The sequence below is a fragment of the Pseudophryne corroboree genome, chromosome 2 (genome assembly GCF_028390025.1).
Source record: "Pseudophryne corroboree isolate aPseCor3 chromosome 2, aPseCor3.hap2, whole genome shotgun sequence".
NCBI lineage: Eukaryota > Metazoa > Chordata > Amphibia > Anura > Myobatrachidae > Pseudophryne > Pseudophryne corroboree.
In genome coordinates, this window is record NC_086445.1 from 76,086,800 (window position 1) to 76,106,242 (window position 19,443).

The 19,443-nt window shown below is 47.0% G+C and overlaps 1 protein-coding gene across 2 annotated transcripts in view; it reads left to right on the forward strand.

The window, feature by feature from the left end:
• Positions 1 to 19,443, forward strand: part of DEUP1 (deuterosome assembly protein 1) — a 98,904-nt gene that overhangs the window by 23,620 nt on the left and 55,841 nt on the right. For both annotated transcript variants that reach the window (XM_063951430.1, XM_063951431.1), the window contains exons 5-6: positions 5,990 to 6,124; positions 18,933 to 19,046. In XM_063951430.1, coding sequence (XP_063807500.1) covers positions 5,990 to 6,124; positions 18,933 to 19,046 — 249 coding nt within the window. The remainder of the gene's footprint in view (positions 1 to 5,989; positions 6,125 to 18,932; positions 19,047 to 19,443) is intronic.

A 19,443-nucleotide genomic window follows, 5' to 3' on the forward strand; every position in this document is an offset into this window, starting at 1 on the left:
ACATGGTTGTAAACCACGTACTTTCTCTACATACATTTCCGCTCAAAAAATAAACATAACCCAACCCCCTCCCCTTCCCCCCACCCTGTATACCACCCCCAACATGCAGCATACCTGGATCCCAAAACTGAGTGTTCATACCAGAAACTTAATATGAACCTAACTGTATTGCACCATCGGCCAGTGCAAACACTTCTTGATCGGGGCCAAGAATATAATGACTCTCGGGAATAGAGAACAACTATAAAACCACAAAATTAGAAGGTTGCTCCCAGCCATTAACCTTTCCCCCCTCGAAAACAAAAAACAAATGAGGGGGGATCATAAAGATCCACCCCCTAGGTCCCACTAATATCCAGAATAAAAAACACACTCGGATATCAAAAAACCACCTATGTCAGGACAAGCATTCAGCAATCCCCCCTCTCCCCCCATCCTCCCGCACAGAGACCGTTAATACAACAGGAAGAAAAGAGATCATACGAACCCCAAGGTATAACCAAACACAAGAACATATCAAGTATATCGTGATTGACTTAAAGGGTATACATATGTCCTGTCTAAGCTGCGATAACAATGTAAAGGGGGCATTGGTAGCACTCAAACATGCCCGCACTGAACTGCGAGAACAAGGTAGCGGGGGCTAAAGGGAACAGTGACAGCAATCAAACATTCCCGTATCCTGTTGCCTCGCCCTAACCAGCACATATATCTCAAGCAGACAAAATAAGTAACTAAGAAAAAAGGAAGAACAGGAGAAAATCAGCCTTCGGAATCAGCCGGATATTCACTAATCTGCAAGGGCACGTCTCGCCGGGAACCGTCTATCCAGCCACACCATGGCCTCACGAGGAGTCGTGAAAAACTTTGTTTCCCCATCAGCCACCACCCGCAGTCTAGATGGGAAGAGCATGGCATACGGCAGTTCAAGTTCACGGAGTCGCCTCTTGACAGGTAGAAACTGAGCCCTATCTTTTTGCACATCCACCGCAAAATCCGGAAATACCGATATTGACGATCCATTCCATTTCAAAGGGCCCTTAGTACGAGCCAGCCTCAGGATTGTGTCTCGGTCACGGAAATGGAGGAACTTAGCAATAAAGGTACAGGGTGGGGCCCCCGGTGGCAGCGGGCGCATTGGAACTCTATGAGCCCGCTCTATAGTGAAATACGGTGAGAATTCCTCAGATCCAAAAAAATCACGGAGCCACTTTATGAGAAATTCCTCAGGAGCGGAGCCTTCTTCTTTCTCAGGCAGGCCAATGAAGCGGACATTATTGCGCCGCAGACGCCCTTCCACGTCCGTAAGCTTTTTGCGAACATCATTCATCTGAGATTCCAGAGCATCAGTGCGGCGACCCAACGGGCCGACGGAGTCTTCAACATTGGATATACGGGTCTCCGCTTCTCCCACTCTCTCTCTCACCCGCTGTAGATCTTGATGAATAATGGAGAGGTCGGACTGCACTTGCCCGATTTTATCAGCCAGACGTACTTCACTAGCATTTACCGCGTCCAGAACTCTCTGCAGTGCAGCATCAGGAGGATCAGAGGAGACGGAACTGTAGGCAGGAGAAGGAGGTGATACCTCAGATCTTGTAGCCTCCGCTCTCCGCAGCTGAGGGCCCTGGTCACGAACAAACTTATCCATCGCTCCCGCCGACGCGCCGGTCTGGCGGCCTTTCACCATTTTGGACAACACGGTGTCAGTGCAGGAGATATCAAAATAAATATAAGCAGAGAGAGGGGGGTTGCCCACCCCGACCGGTCGCCGGGCGTCAGACAGCTGCAGGTACGTATATAACTCCAGCAGGGTCACAGCCTCAGGATATATGTACAAAGTGCTTCCCCAGCACCCTGGTCACAGTGTGGTGAAGGAGGTCCAGGTAATGGTCGCCAAGGCAGTATTTCCACAAGCACTCAGAGCGACCCAACACCCCTCTAAATTCCTCTGACAGGCTCAGAGGCGATTCACTTATATTCTGCAGTCCCCCACAAGTATATTTCGGCTGGCTGGTGCAGGCGGTGGTGGATAGCGGAGCCGCACTTCCGGCGTCGCGGGCAGCGCGTCCCGGCAGCAACCAAGACGGCAGACGGATCTTCAGCCGCGGCCTCCCCCGGGCTCCACAGAAGACCAGCGGGGCGGTGGAGGGGATCACAGCGCCCGCGATCTCCCTGCACTTCAGGCGGCTGCAGCGAGCGGCGAGCACACAGGAGCCGAACTTCCGGTCCCCGCACGAGGCGGCTGCTCCAGGCACAGATCAGGGCCCGCCGGCGTCCAGAGCTCCCGGATCTCCAGGAACAGCAGCGGCAAGTACAAGAGTGCTCCAGGGGGGGCAGGGGGCACTCATAAAGCGGTGGCTGCAGTGTGGGACCCAGGTGGGGGTACAGGATGAAGTTACAGGATACTGTGGCTGGAGAGCTGCACAAACTGAGTGCTACTCCATGCCCGTCCTGGCCACGCCCCAATCTTTAACTTTTTTAATCGGTCACAGACTACCTCCTCACATAAATAAGCATTTAGCATTGGCACATTATCTTTGTTGAGATTTTGTGTTAGATCCAGCATTTGGTCCTCTCTGGTAAATACCGTTGAAAAAAAAATGTTTAGTTTGTTTGCTATGTCATTATAATTTTTTTATTAAGTCTCCCATCTTGTCTTTTAAAGGGCCTATACTCTCCTTCTTTAGTCTCTTGCTGTTGATGTACTTAAAAAAAAATTTGGGATTCGCTTTGCTTTCCTTTGCTACTAGTTTTTCAGTTTCTACTTTAGCCACTTTTATTCCTTTTTTGCATATTTTGTTACAATCCTTATAGTGCTGAAATGACTGCAACCCCGTCAGATTTGTATTTTTTAAGTGCTCGTCTTTTTTTTGTCCATTAATTCCTTTATATTTTTTGTTAAACCACATTGGTTTGGGATTTTTATTACTTTTTTTGCTGCTGGTAGGAGTAAATTTACGAGTATTTTTAATTAGCAGTGATTTTAATACATCCCATTTCTCTGTTGTATTTTTTTTCTTGAAACAGAATTTCCCATTCAATGTCCCTTAACGCTTCCTTCATCATGTCAAAGTTGGCTTTGCTAAAGTTTAGAGTCCTAGTTGAGCCAGTATAGGACTGCTTATGAAAACTGATATTGAATGTGACCATATTGTGGTCGCTGTTTCCTATGGGCTCCCCTACTTCAATATTTGATAACAATTCCCCATTGTTAGTTAATACCAGGTCTAAGATTGCATTGTACCTAGTTGGTTCCTCGATTAACTGAACTAAGTAATTATCATTTAGCGTGTTTAAAAACATATTGCCCCTAGCAGTATCACATGAATTGATTTTCCAGTTTATCTCGGGATAGTTAGTCTCCCATCACTGCTATGTCTCCTACTCCTGCTGCTCTTTCAATTTGATTCAGTAACAATTTCTCATCAGACCCATTAATACCAGGCAGCCTGTAGCATAAACCCAACAATAACTTCTTTATTCCTTTACCCCCCACATGCAATTTCTACCCATGTCTCAATAGTATTTACAGTCCCTTCTTGAATATCTTCCTGTATAACAGGTTTTAGAAACGGCTTTACGTAGACATACCCCTCCACCCCGTTTATTTAGTCTGTCTCTCCTGTACAGCGTATAACCCTCTAGACCAGAGCTGGCCAAACCAGTCCTCAAGATCTACCAACAGTTCACATTTTCCAGACCACCTAATTGGTGCTCAGGTGTAGTCATTACTAATTAAGATGTGCTGCATTCATTCCTAACTGACAATTCTACAGATCTCCAGGAGGACTGGAAAACAGGACCGGTTTGGCCAGCCCTGCTCTAGACTGACTGTCCAATCGTGAGATTCGTCCCACCAAGTTTCAGTAAATGCCTATAATATCATATTCCTTGCTTGCTGCGAGGATTTCTAGTTCCGCCTTTTTACCTGTAAGGCTTCTAGCATTTACAAACATACAGTTGAGATATGTATTTCCCCTTATGGTAGGGACATCATACTTCTTATGCAGCAAAGATGACCCGTAATCGTCATTGGTTACTGTTATTCTAAAACCCTTTTTAGTTCCCATGTTATTACCCTTGCCGTCTGCTCTATTCCTCCCCCCTACTCCTCCCCCGTTTTGTTCGCTAACCCACCCCTGCTATTCTTACTGAATGACCCGTAATTTCTTGCTAAACCCTCCCCCCAGGCACCTAGTTTAAAATCTCCTCCAACCTTCTAACCATCCTTCCCCTCCTCATTCAGGTGCAATCCATCACGACGTTTGACGGCATGGCGGTTGAGCGCCAGATCTTAGCTCGGAAGGGTTTTCCAAGCGAGGTTATTACTACCCTGATACAGACTGTCTAAACATTACCATCGAATTTGGAAAAAATATGTGTCTTAGTGTGAATCCAAGAAATTTCCTGCGGTGGAGTTTCAACTTGGACGGTTTCTCCTTTTCCTGCAAGCAGGTGTGGATATGGGCCTGAGATTGGGCTCCATCAAGGTCCAGATCTCAGCTTTATCCATTTTCTTCCAGAAACAATTGGCTGTCCTCCCTGAGGTTCAGACCTTTTTGAAAGGGGTTCTGCACATCCAGCCTCCCTTTGTGGCACCAACGGCACCCTGGGATCTTGATGTGGTGTTGCAGTTCCTGCAGTCGGATTGGTTTGAGCCTCTACAGGAGGCTGAAATCAACTATCTCACGTGGAAGGCGGTCACTTTGTTGGCCTTAGCTTCTGCTCGACGTGTGTCGGAATTGAGGGCTTTGTCCTGTAAATTTCCCTATCTGGTCTTCCATGAAGATAGGGCGGAACTCAGGACTCGTCCACAGTTCCTTCCTAAGGTTGTGTCGGCTATTCATATCAACCAACCTATTGTGGTGCCAGTGGCTAATGACTCCTCAATTGCTTCAAAGGCCTTGGATGTTGTGAGGACTTTGAGGATCTATGTGAAGAGGACTGCTCGTCTCAGGAAATCTGACTCTCTGTTTGTCCTCTATGATCCCAAGAAAATTGGTTGTCCTGCTTCAAAGCAGTCAATTTCACGTTGGATCAGGTTCACCATCCAGCATGCATAGTCTACGGCAGGATTGCCATGTCCAAAATCGGTTAAGGCCCACTCTACTCGTAAGGTTATCTCTTCCTGGGCGGTTGCCCGGGGTGTCTCGGCTTTACAGCTTTGCCGAGCAGCTACTTGGTCTGGATTAAATACGTTTGCGAAGTTTTACAAGTTCGATACTTTGGCCTCTGATGACCTCAAGTTTGGTCACGCAGTTCTGCAGGAGCCTGCGCGCTCTCCCTCCCAATCTGGGAGCTTTGGTACATCCCCATGGTACTAATATGGACTCAGCATCCTCTAGGACGTAAGAGAAAATAGGATTTTAATTACCTACCGGTAAATCCTTTTCTCGTAGTCTGTAGAGGATGCTGGGCGCCCACCCAGCGCTTTTTTATCCTGCAGTGGTTATTTGGTTCAGTTCTACCTGGTCCCTAGGTAAGTTCTCCGTTCTTTACTGTTTCAGTACTGTTTCAGCTGTTGCTGAGTTCTCCGGATTTGCCTTGTTGTGTGAGCTGGTATGAATCTCGCCACTATCTGTGTAATTCCTTCTCTCGAAGTATGTCGTCTCCTCGGGCACAGTTTCTAGACTGAGTCTGGTAGGAGGGGCATAGAGGGAGGAGCCAGCCCACACTGTTAATCTCTTAAAGTGCCAATGGCTCCTGGTGGACCCGGCTATACCCCATGGTACTAATATGGACCCCAGCATCCTCTACGGACTACGAGAAAAGGATTTACCGGTAGGTAATTAAAATCCTATTATCTTTAGTAGTAGGATGTGCAGTCAGGATATCGGCGGTCAGAATACAGGTGTCTGGTTTCGGGCAACGGTCTTCTGTCCGTCGGGATGCCAACTACATCCCCTTTTTACTGTCCATTACTGTTTTATATAGAGAATGAAAATGTCTGCGTTTAAGTTTTTTATTTTTCTTGTTGCTTTTATAGCTATGTCAATTAAAGAAGAATTATGAAAAGCTCCATTACTATCACGTACAAAGCCAGAAGAGTGACAGTATTGTGGTTCCTGTGGACCATGCGTGGAGTCAGTCCGAGCTACGCTGGTTGTCTCTGAAGCTGGAGGTGAGTGACCTTACTGTAGTGGTGCAGAAAGACGCCACAATGTCACATTCATTTTAACTCTCAATTTGTTTTGAAGGTGTGACGGGTCCATGGTCTGCATCGTCATGCGCAGGCTTCCTGGACCCCAGGTCTGGATCCAGCAGCTAGCCGGAGTAAGCTTCAGCTTACATAGGCTGGCTGGTGCCTGTAACCATTGCACATCCTCAGACGCAGCACTGGATCCTTAATGCTAACACGAGACGTCTATCTCGATAAAGTGGATGGAGATAAAGTACCAACTAATCAGCATCTAGCTGTCATTTTTCAAACACAGCCCGTAACATGGCAGTTATTGACTGGTACTTTATCTCCACCCACTTTATCTCTCCCAAAGGCTTAGGGGGTAATTCAGACCTTATCGCTAGGCTGCGTTTTCGCACATCGGACGATCAGGTCCAAACTGCGTATGCACCGCAATGCAGGCGATGGGTTTGTGCGACGGATCCGTTCGCACAGACAATCGCAAGGAGATTGACAGGAAGAGGGCGTTTGTGGGTGGCAACTGACCGTTTTCAGGGAGTGTCTGGAAAAACGCAGGCGTGTCCAAGCGTTTGCAGGGAGGGTTCCTGACGTCCATTCCGGTCCCGGACAGGCTGATGTGATCGCAGCGGCTGAGTAAGTCCTGGTCTGCGCAGAGACTGCACAAAATCTGTTCGTACAGCTCTGCTACACATGCGTTCACACACTTGCACAGCTAAAATACACTCCCCCTGTAGGCGGCGACTCTCCGATCGCAGCAGTGCAAAAATAGCTGCCTAACGGTAAGGTCTGAATTAGGACCTTAATTCATGTTTGTACGCAAATGCAGTTGTGATTTTCTCCGCTATAGAGCTGATAATGTTTGCAAGTGAAGCAGCCGCCCTGAAATGAAAAGAGACGTCCACCGGACTCATCGCAAACTAATTCGCAATTGCATACACATTTGCAGCCTATACGCAAAAATGAGGAACATCAGAGCTAAGGGTTGGTCTATGGCTACGCAGACTGGCCACAACAGTAGAGATTCAGACGCCATGATTTGCACGTACAAGCTCACAGCCGTCAGCAGATACACGCCCTGAAAACGTCCATAACACACCTGCGTTTTCCCAGCCACTCCCTGTAAACTCCCCGTTACCACCTCCAAACAGTCACTGCCTGTCACTCACTTTCCTATGAAATCCTCATAGCGCACAAGATCGCAGCGGAACCTTTGCGCATTGAAATCACAGTGCAGCCTGACGATAATCTTTGCGTTGCGTGATAATCAGCCATTGCGTACAAACATGAATTTGACCCTTAGTACATAGGGGGTAATTCAGACTTGATCGTAGATGTGCTAAATTTAGCATAGCTACGATCACTTTCACAGACATGCGGGGGGACGCCCAGCACAGGGCTAGTCTGCCCTGCATGTCTGGCTCTGCCCCCCCCCCCCCCCCCCCTTCACCCGCACAGGTACAAAAGCATTGCACGGCGGCGATGCTTTTGTACCTGAAGATTAGCTCCCTACCAGCGCAGCTCCTGCGCTCTGGCAGGGAGCTACCCATCTCTCTCCCGGTCGCAGCGGCTGCATGTAACGTCATACGGCCCGTCCCCCTCCCCACCCCCCACGGTCCGGGCATGCCTGCGTTGGCCAGACCGCGCCCCCAAAATGGTGTCCCAAAGCCGTTGGCCCGCCCAGCGAACGCCTCTGCCTGTCAATCAGGAAGAGGCGATCGTTGGGCTGAGATGCCGATCGCATCTATGGCATGCGCCGGCGCACTGCGGCGCTTGCGCAGTTCAGATCTGATCGCCCACTGTGCGAAAACGCACAGCAACGTTCAGGTCTGAATTAGCCCCATAGACCCATGTGCCGCCTAACAGCCAGGTAATGTTTTTCCTAGCAACCAGTTACTATACCTTAACTCCTAGCAATCTAGTACTGTACATTGGGTGTGCAAGGTTCCATATGCATAAAAAGTATTCTATTTACAAACAAAGTGAACAGTATATTTCTCCAAAGTACTCGCCAGGGGAGTCTATGCAAAGTTGCATGCCCTCAAACCACTTGGTGAAGCAGCTGGACCAGTCCGAAGCAGGTATGTCTTCTGCATGCTGGATAAAGGTCTCCATTGCAGCTTCCGGTGACTCAAAACGAATCCCGCACATCTTGAGCTTGATTTGTGGGAACACGAAGAAGTCGCATAGGGCAATATCTGGACTGTATGGCGGATGACCAAGCTCCTAGATGCGTTCATGGACCATAAAATTTGCCACTTTCCTGGACTTGTGTGCAGGTGCATTGTTGTGATGGAAAAGGATCTTGGACGGCTCCTGGAAATGACTTCCCGCACTTGCAGCAGGCATTAATTGTCCATCTGCTTGGCTATGCTGCATTCACGTCGGAACTTCTGTGGCAGCACACCTCCAACTAGGGTCCACTGGGCCGACCGTTGATTGGTCTCAGGGTCGAAACTGTAGATCCAGGATTCACGCCACTGATAATCTCCCAGACAGCATTTGAGCAACTGCCATCAAACCTGGTCAGCACAAAGTTACCCGAGCCTCCTTCTGCTCTCAAGTCAGCTGATAGGGCATCCAGCATGCAGAAATCTTGCTCAGGCCAAGCTTTTAGTGGAGTTTCAAGCGTGTGGGCCATCTCCTTCTTTAACAAACCACAGACACCCTGGCGTCCACCTCAACTATGGCCCCGCTTGCAGCAATGTTGTCCTCGGTGATGGCAGACACCGCTTGGCCGCGGCGCTTCTCATCTTCCAGGGACCGTCTCCTGTGATGAAATTCTGCAAACCACTCAAACACAGTGGTTCGAGATGATGCCTTCTCCCCAAAAGCAGCTCGCAGATGGTCAAAACTCTCCTGCTGTCGCAGACCACTCTTGTAGTCGTAGAAGATCATGGCTCTCCATTGGCTTCTGTTGACCTCCGTAACGAGTTTGTGAAGGAAGTGAACATGCTGACTTTTGCAGTGCTGCTTATGGGCAACTGCTTGCGATCGCATGCTGGGGGCCGCCAGCGATGCAATTCAATTGCGATCGCATCGCTGTCCCCGTAAAATAAGTGATGCCACCCTGCCTGTGCAGTGTGGCTGCAAAGGCAGGAACAGTGCGGCCATACTACCTGTTGCAGCGGCCACATGTGATATCACACAGCGGCCCCCGAAAATGGCCCGTACCCACCTCCGTTTTGGACACCACGCCCCTGCGACGCTGCATCACCGCCCCGTGAATGTCTTTGCCTGTCAATCAGGCAGAGGCATTCACATCAATGCGATGTGATCGCATTTCCCGTCCCACGCGCGCGCAGAAGGGGCCCTGCACGTGCTTACTGGGCCTGAAAACCGGATAATGCGATTGATGCTGAATGAGGTCCTGTATATGATTCTGTGCCTTGACACTTCACAAGAAATGTAGTCTGAGATTACAGTTCACAACCAGACAGATTGTGTCTACTCCACCTATGCACAGCACATTCGGAAACGTATAGTTAATGTATCTCCTAGCAACCAGGTACTAGCAATCAGACACTGTAAATCTGGTACACACTAAATGATGATGTGTCCCATCGACGGCCAGACGTGGTGTACCGATATATCACACCGCCCGACACACTACACAATATGTCGTACATCGGTGAGATATATCAGTACATCCCGCCTTTAACTGCATGCCGTCGTCCGTGGGGTCCGCCCATCTGATGTGTGAGTTAGATTTGGGTGGGTTATATTGTTTCTGTGCAGGGTAAATACTGGCTACTTTATTTTTACACTGCAATTTAGATTTCAGTTTGAACACACCCCACCCAAATCTAACTCTCTCTGCACATATTACATCTGCCCCCCTGCACTGCACATGGTTTTGCCCATTAGAGGAAAATTTTATTTTGCAGTCAACCTTGAATTAGGCCCATTGTCCAGTAAGTTGCTTAAGCTGGCCATACATCAGCACGATATCTTTCCAACCAGCCAACTAGTTGGCTGGTTGGAAAGATAATCTGGCAGTGTGTGGGAGGAAACGATTATCAGCCGTTTGCTCCCACACGCTGTAAAACGGCCAGAAACGGTCTGTCCAACTAGTTGGGAAAATCAAACTTGTTTGATTTTCCCAACTAATCGTTCAGGTGTAGGGGGAACATTCCCCCCAACTGAACGATAAGTAGGCGGACACTGGCCAGCAGTGTCCGCCTACTTCTGTCACCATCACTGCCTGCTGGGCAGCACTGTGGAGCAGGACCCGGGAGGAGGTTCAGGGGCAGCTGCGGCAGTTCATCATTGTTGCCGGGCTGCCCCTGTCACACGGACAACTCCAGTAGCGGACGCGGCACAGCGGGAGGAAGTGCAGGGGCAGCTGCGGCAGTCTGTCACTGCTGCCGGGCTGCCCCTGTCACCCTGGCAGCAGCGGAAGTGGTGTAGGAGCAGGGAGGAGGTTCAGGGGCAGCCGCGGCAGTTCATCATTATTGCCGGGCTGCCCCTGTCACACGGGCACCCCCAGTAGCGGACACGGCAGAGCGGGAGGAAGTGCAGGGGCAGCGGCGGCAGTACTTCACTGCTGCCCGGCTGCCCCTGTCAACCTGGCAGCGGAGGTACTGTGGGGCGGATAGCTGTCCAGATGGGTGAGTGGCCGGCACCCCTCTCAAAGCTGATGCCGGACTGAATGATCGCGGCACCCCGTACATCCCCGCTGGCGATCCCGCATAATATCCCCTCAATCACCGCTATCACAGCATCCCTGCACCCCGCCACCTGCGATTATCTATGTATGAAGCTGTGTCTGATACTGTATATATGTATACGAGGCTGTAGCTGATGTATTCTATATATGAGGCTGTGGCTGATATAAATCAGCCACAGCCTCATATATAGAATACATCAGCTACAGCCTCGTATAGATATATATCAGCCACAGCCTCATATATAGCTTTATATCAGACACAGCCTCATATATAGATATGTCACCCACAGCTATATATAGAGATATATCAGCCATAGCCTCATACATATATATATATATATATATATATATAATATATATATATATATATATCAGCCACAACCTCATATATAGATATATCTATACGAGGCTGTGGCTGATATATATCTTTGTATGAGGCTGTGGCTGATATATAGCTATATATGAGGCTGTGGCAGATATATAGCTATATATGAGGCTATGGCTGATATCTCTATATACAGCTGTGGGTGACATATCTATATATGAGGCTGTTGATATATCCAGAGCTATATATATATATATATATATATAAACAACTCTGACCGGCACTCCTACAGCAAAAGATAAATACCCGGGTGCCTTGAACTGCCTTCCCGTGGCACTACAAGGCACCTGAAACGTTGAACGAAGCTGGCTTGGTGAGCTGTATGATTTTTTTAAATCCATTGGAGTGACGCCCATTACATTGTTCTATCTATATATATATATATATATATATATATCTTTGGTTAACTCTTATTAACCATGGTCACAGGCCTGTTCATGCACCCCTGTGTAATCTTAATTGTTCTAAACCTGTGTCAGCTGCTCCTTAGTAATTTATCGGCTGTGTCAGGTGACTAGTATGCCTTTAAAAGCCACTAGATATGTGGCAGGCATACATTAAACCTAGTGGGCATATTTGCAGTTTTATTATATGTGATACAGTTGCCAGGTTTTAATTCTTTAGGCTTTGTGATAGTGTAGGACCTGCATGAAGGTGGGGTACCTTGAAAATCGGTATGCAGGCTTCCGTGCATTGGCCAATCCACCAACTAAACCCCCATCATTTATTTATTGATGTTGTGAGGACAAGTGAGCTTGCTATGGTGAGTGCTGAATTCTCTATTTTGTATGTATTTGGGTAGGTGGCCATGGGCTGCACGCACCCCACCCTATGAGTGGTGAGTGCAGACACTGCACCCCGCTTCTGGGGTGGCGAGTGCTGTGGTTTTCTATATTTGTATATTTTGGGGTTAATCTTTGGTTAACTCTTATTAACCATGGTCACAGGCCTGTTCATGCACCCCTGTGTAATCTTAATTGTTCTAAACCTGTGTCAGCTGCTCCTTAGTAATTTATCGGCTGTGTCAGGTGACTAGTATGCCTTTAAAAGCCACTAGATATGTGGCAGGCATACATTAAACCTAGTGGGCATATTTGCAGTTTTATTATATATTATATGTGATACAGTTGCCAGGTTTTAATTCTTTAGGCTTTGTGATAGTCTAGGACCTGCATGAAGGTGGGGTACCTTGAAAATCGGTATGCAGGCTTCCGTGCATTGGCCAATCCACCAACTAAACCCCCATCATTTATTTATTGATGTTGTGAGGACAAGTGAGCTTGCTATGGTGAGTGCTGAATTCTCTATTTTGTATGTATTTGGGTAGGTGGCCATGGGCTGCACGCACCCCACCCTATGAGTGGTGAGTGCAGACACTGCACCCCGCTTCTGGGGTGGCGAGTGCTGTGGTTTTCTATATTTGTTTGTATATATATATATATATATATAATATATATATATATATATATATATATATATATATATATATATATATATATATATATATATATATATATATATATATAAATAATGAGGCTGTGTAAGATGTATCGGTATATCTGTGGCTGATATCTCTGTGTCTGGTACAATAAATGTAAATGTAACAATTATACACAATAATCACCAGCGTTAATATTTCCTGCGTCATCCAATTGTCTTTTGAGACTGCAGAGGAAATGATATCGGAGGTCGCTGGGTAAGTATAGCATTCACATATTTATGTTTATGTAATAATTATTATCTTTGTAGTATATACAGCGAGTGAGAGTGTGTGAGTGACTACTGAGCTAGACTACAGAGAATACACTTCATTGCTTTATATATGGCACCCCCCTATCGCTGCTGCCAGCTGCGGACTGGCACCCGCGATTGCGCCTCACAGACAGTCCTTGACAGCTGGGGTTCCCCTGTTAGCCTGGGATCATGGTGGCAGTGATGGAGTGGGTGCCAGGAGGAGCAGCAGTTTGCGGCAGACCATCACATAGCTTGTTTGTACCATATCTGTGCATGGTAGGGCCGATGAATGCAGTTATCTAGGATTTAGGTTTGGGTCCAGTGTCTCTCTCCCACCCCTCTCTCCCTTGCTCACCCTAAGATATGTGAGGGTCGGAGGGTGTGAGAGAGTAAGAGACGTGGGGGTGTGAGGGAACAAGAGACATGATGGAGAGCGAGATGTGGGAGAATGAGAGAAGTGGGGGGGTGGCAGAGTGAGAGAAGTGGGGGTTGTGGGAGAGTGAGATGTTAGAGAATGAGAGATGTGTGTGTGTGTGGGAAAGAGACAGAGGTTAGGTGGTCAGCTATTGCCCCTAACACACTTAATATGTGGGCAGTAAGCCCCCACTCCAATGCTCCTACATCCTGGCACCCCAAATCTACAGCACCCGCAAGCCATGCTACAACACCCTGTGCCCTGTGTACAGGTGATAAGGCAGGTGCATAGGGGTATGTGTACAGGGGATGGAACATTGGGGTATGCAGCATACCAATGTTCACAGAGACACTGTCCGCCTACTTCGGTGACATCACAAGTTGGAGAGAAGATGGTAGGTTGGCTGGTCTGATGAAAAGTTGGTTAGATGTGTGGAGCACTGATGAAAAGTTGGTTAGATGTGTGGAGCACTGTTTTAGTTGGACAGACAAGTTGGACGGTTGGAAGTTTGGAGAGCTGGAGAAAAGTTGGTCTGATGTATGGCTAGCATAAGTGTGTACCCAGCTTAACTCCTAGCAACCATTCAGATGTTAATTACATTTTATAACCAGAAAAAAAAGTCCTGTTAAAAGCTGGTTGGTTGATAGAATGTTTCCCATTGGGCTCCTGGGGTAATTACAAGGTGGGTGGAGGAACGTATCCTAAGAGGACTCTACAAAGTTTCGCTGTCAGTCTGTTACTGATAGTGTCACTTTTATTACTGAGGACGGAATACCGCAATTTTCTCTCCTCCGTATGCTAAATCATGGTGGACAATTAAATATTATGGGGTTGTTTCATCAGGGTGATAATGAAGACTTACCTTGTGGTGAGCAGCTAGTGTATGACAGATCTAAGATCCCTGCGCTGTCTGAGCTGCTTTACAATGTATTTTGTTGTTTATTGCCTTTAATCGCTTACAATCGCTGAGTAAATAGACGTCTCTGAGTGCAGCAATTTACAGAGCGTTCACAGTGGGAAATGACTGCCAGTTACTGCGAAATAATCCTCGTTTTGTGATATCACTGTCATTTACAGACTGATTACACCAATGACAACTTGTCCTTTATATTTAATAACTGTTATTTATATAGCGCACACATATTGCGCAGCGATGTACAGAGAATATTTAGCTATTCGCATCAGTGGAGTTTAGAATGTACTGAGGGGGTCATTCCGAGTTGATCGCTAGCTGCCATTTTTCGCAGTGCAGCGATCAGGCAAAAAATCGGCACTTCTACGCATGCGTATGGTACGCTATGCGCACGCGCGGCATACTTTCACAACAAACGATGCAGTTTCACACAAGGTCTAGCGACGCTTTTCAGTCATACTGCTGGTCGCTGAGTGATTGACAGGAAAGGGGCGTTTCAGAGAGGTAACTGACCGTTTTTAGGGAGTGTGCTGAAAAACGCAGGCGTGTCAGATACAAACGCAGGCGTGCCTGGGAAAACGCGGGCGTGGCTGGCCAAACGCAGGGCGTGTTTGTGACGTCAAAACAGGAACTAAATAGTCTAAAGTGATCGCAAGCGCTGAGTAGGTCTGGAGCTACTCAGAAACTGCTCGAAAATATTTTGTAGCCGCTCTGCGATCCTTTCGTTCGCACTTCTGCTAAGTTAAGATACACTCCCAGAGGGCGGCGGCTTAGCGTTTGCACTGCTGCTAAAAGCAGCTAGCGAGCGATCAACTCAGAATGAGAGCCAGAGTCCTTATATATAAGTAAAGCAGTAACCGATGACGATTCCACCCTCCTGGAAGATTTTCTTTGTTGATTTATGTATTTTTATTTTTAATTAATTTATTGTAAAAAATGTTTATATAAATTTGATGCAATTTTATAATAAAAACATTCCCACCCTCCTGAAATTGCCCTGTGCCCGATCTCTTGGGCTGCCTCAGAGGTAGACCCTAATGGCACCTTGTACATAGTGGCTGTGCGAAATATGCCAAAGCCGCAGCAGGTGTCTTGTGTATAAAGACGCCCATTGACTGCTTCTGTGATCCGCCGCAGCATCAGATAAACTGCGGGAACATCACCGATCCATCAGACAGCTGAGTCGGGTTACTCAGGATGTTTGGCAAAACTTCGCTGTTGGGACAGGTGAAGCTACATCTGGAGACACAGCCACTGGCATCGGCACGCGTACAGAATGCGACCGTCATGACCCCATTTTCTGTAACAATCCGTTGCCGCCCCCAAACGCCTGCAACATGTCCTTCTGCTACGACTTTTGGGGCACTGCAACCTACCTTGCAGGATCAGATCAGTGCATGAGTAATGCGGCACCTGCACATGCGCAGATCAAAAAGCATCAGAGAGTAGCGTGACCATCGAATTAGTGCCCACCTCTTTCTTAATCAGCCCCTCTGTGGGTAATTGGAACTTATAATCACTGAGATCTTCTGACTTTAATTTACCCTGTTTATAGGTGACGCTCTCACAGCTATCAGTTTGGGGTGGTCATCAGTGCACATAGAGAAGACCCCATACAGTCAGGAGAGATTCTGATGGATCCCCCCAGCTCAGTGCCATTATTAAATTTGGTTCTACAGTATATAGGGGGTCATTCCGAGTTGATCGCTTGCTGACGTTTTTCGCAGCATAGCGATCAGGCTAAAAACCGTCAGTTCTGCGCATGCGTATGGGCCGCAGGGCGAACGCGCTATGTTATTTCACACAAAACAAAGCAATTTTACACGGGGGCGAGCGACGCTTTTCAGTCGCTCTGCTGATCGATGAGTAATTGACAGGAAGTGGGTGTTTCTGGGCGGAAACTGTCCGTTTTCCGGGAGTGTGCTAAAAAACGCAGGCGTGTCAGGCTAAAACGGGGGAGTGGCTGGAGAAACGGGGGAGTGGCTGGCCGAACGCAGGGCGTGTTTGTGACGTCAAACCAGGAACTAAACGGACTGAGGTGATCGCAATCTAGGAGTAGGTCTGGAGCTACTCAGAAACTGCAGGAAAATATTTTCGAGCAGTTCTGCTAATCTTTCGTTCGCTATTCTGCTAAGCTAAGATACACTCCCAGAGGGCGGCGGCCTAGCGTGTGCACTGCTGCTAAAAGCAGCTAGCGAGTGATCAACTCGGAATGAGGGCCATAGACTGAATAGCAGCTTCTATAATCCTATTATTGTATCTGTTGTATATACGTAAGGTGTCACAGTGGCCGCATTCCACGTGCGCGGACACACATTGCGGTCGCATCCCCGGTGGGATGTCGCACACAGCCGCTCCGAACAAGAAAAATGGCGTCTGACCACCTGACAGTGCAGCCGGGGGTCAACCTTAGTTCCGATGTGTTCTCAATCTAATTACACATCGGAAGGCGGCCTCACACACGCTGGACGGCATTGCCCCGTGCTGGGCAGTCCCCCGCATGTGAGAAGATCGACGCTGATCTGATCTGCGTCCATCTCTGGGAAAGGCCCTAAGTCCACTTTGAATGCAGGTGTCTGGCAGTCGGAGAGATGGGAACGGAGACTGTCTGTTCCCCCAAGTTCACAGGACCTGTCAGTGCCATTTATAGGAGGTGCAATGACACATCGCTCAGAACATAGAGTCCCCAGCCTGCTGGTTATCTACTATGGGGGGGATTCGATTAGCGGCGAGAACACGCTTTCACGGTAAAAAGATGCTAAATTACTGTGAATTGCATACATTTGCCAAAGCGCCTATTCAGTTGCCCGTGAAAATGTTTTTGCAGTAATTTTACCGCAAATTTAAATTCACCAACTCTGAGCAGGTGATAAACTTGGGGAAAATCACTGTTTACAGTTATAAATGTCGGGATTTGGTTTTGAACCCCTGGGACACCCCCCTGACTGACTGATTAGGCACTTAGAAGTTTTTAATAATTTTTACTTGCCCAATAATTACATGTCAATTTTAGGGTGAAAAAGTGCAAAATGATGGAAATTGGGGTACAAAGTATGGGACAGGTATATTGGGGTGCTTTATGAATGGGACAAGTGTTTGTAGACTTGCAGATGGGAGTAATCGGTCTGTTTCACTTCTTTTTTTTCTTTTTTCTTTTAAAGTCCCCTAAAATGACCCAAATGTATACTTATACCCCTTTTTATGTACCCCAAGTTTAACTTTAGCACTTATTTTGCTGAAAAAAAAATGCTTTATAGCATTTCTTTACATAAAATAATGCATATATCAGCCATTTGACCCAAGTTAAGTACCAGAAATATGTTTATTATAGCCAAAAATAAACTTATCCGATGTTAGTTTTGCTTTTTTTGGGGTTACGGACAGATTTACCCATTTTTCACTTTTCACTTTCGACACCAACGTAGCCGCGATCTCGTAGCAAATTTTCTTTTGAATAGGGCTAATTGCGGTAGCGTGCATACCCGTGAATAGGCAAAAAAAATGCAAAAATTAGAATCACGCCAAATTGCCTTTGCTTTTGGCGCTAATTGATACCCCCCTATGTAGATAGAGATATAGGGATCAATTTATCAATGAGTTTTCAATTTGCTGTTGATTTGCCCCCGCCTGTTCACGGAGCTGTTGATTTGCCCCCGCCTATTCAATTAGGGCACATTTATGCCCGTTTTTAAGGCATTTTCGCCAATGCCTTTTCACCTTTTTTTTTTTTTGTGAAACGGCATTGGCGAAAATGGCCTGTGTTTTTCACCGGCGCAGGTGAGAAAACATGGATTCACAGATGCACATGTTGTTTGCTCCAGCTGAATTTTTCGCCTAGGCAAAAAAACTACCTAAAAATAGCAAAAAATCCTGTCTTTTCACCTAGGCGGAAAAAACGGACCTAATTGCATAGGCCATTTAAATCTCGTTGTGTATGATAATTGGTGTTCCAGCAAATCAGCTCTTAACTGTCATTCTTCAAACACATGGCAGTTAGGAGCTGATTGGCTGTAGCACCATATGTCGTATGTAATGAGTTTTAAATAGCTAAAACTGATTGATAAATGTCACTCACAGAGAGAGATGTGTTGTGTATGGGTCATAGGGTCGACAGTCATTAGGTCGACATAGAAGATGTCGACGTGAGTTTGTTTTTTTTAAACTTTTTTTGGTGTCGTTTTTATCGTAAAGTGACGGGGAACCCCAATTAGTGCACTGTGTCCCCTCGCATGGCTCGCTTCACTCACCATGCTTCGGGCAAGGTGCCTCGCTCCGCTACCGCTGCGCTTGGCACAGGCTACTATTCCCAATCGTACTCCACGTGGATCGTAAAATATGAAAAAGTTCCAAAAATGAAAGAAAAATTAGAAAAACGCATGTCGACCTAATGACCATGTCGACCAATAGTGGTCGACCTAATGCATGTCGACCTAAGTGTGGTCGCCCTAATAACCGTATCCCGTGGTGTTTTGTGTTTTTACCGTGGAGATAATAAGTAGGAAGTCGCTGAGAATTCTGCAGTGCCAGCACTAATAGATTCAGTGTAGCCTGGATCTTATGTAATTACAGCGGATGTGTATCTGTAAGTGCTGCGGCACAGGGAAATACAGGTTACATTGATGTCATTATTGATGAGTATCCTGTAATTTATGAGCCGTTTCTATATTCTCACAGGAAAATAAAGGTCAAGCCAAACAGTGGGAGAAGCAACGGACGCTGTATCAGAATCATTTAAAGACCTTAAATGAACAGAGGAAAACACTAGCAGAAAAATGTGATTTTCTCCAGGTAACCTACTGGCTCCTATATGTGCTGTGGGGGCTTCAGAAGAAATGTATGTGTGTAGGCTCGCCCGGTCAGGGTGACTGGTTTGGATGGTCAGGCTTCATTTTTTTCTTTCAATTGTTCACAGATAATCAGAGCCACACTCCCATTATCAGTGCAGTAACTAGACATTTTAGCGCTGTGTGCAAGAAACAGCATCGCCCCTTCGCCATATACAAAACATGGGGAAGGGGCGTGGCCACAGAGCTCCCTTTTACACATTATGGCAGTAGAGCCCCCCTTCTTTACACATTAGGCAGGCAGAGTCCCCCTTTTTTTTTTTTACACATTATGGCAACAGAGTGTGTGTGTGTGTGTGTGTGTGTGTGTGTGTGTGTGTGTGTGTGTGTGTGTGTGTGTC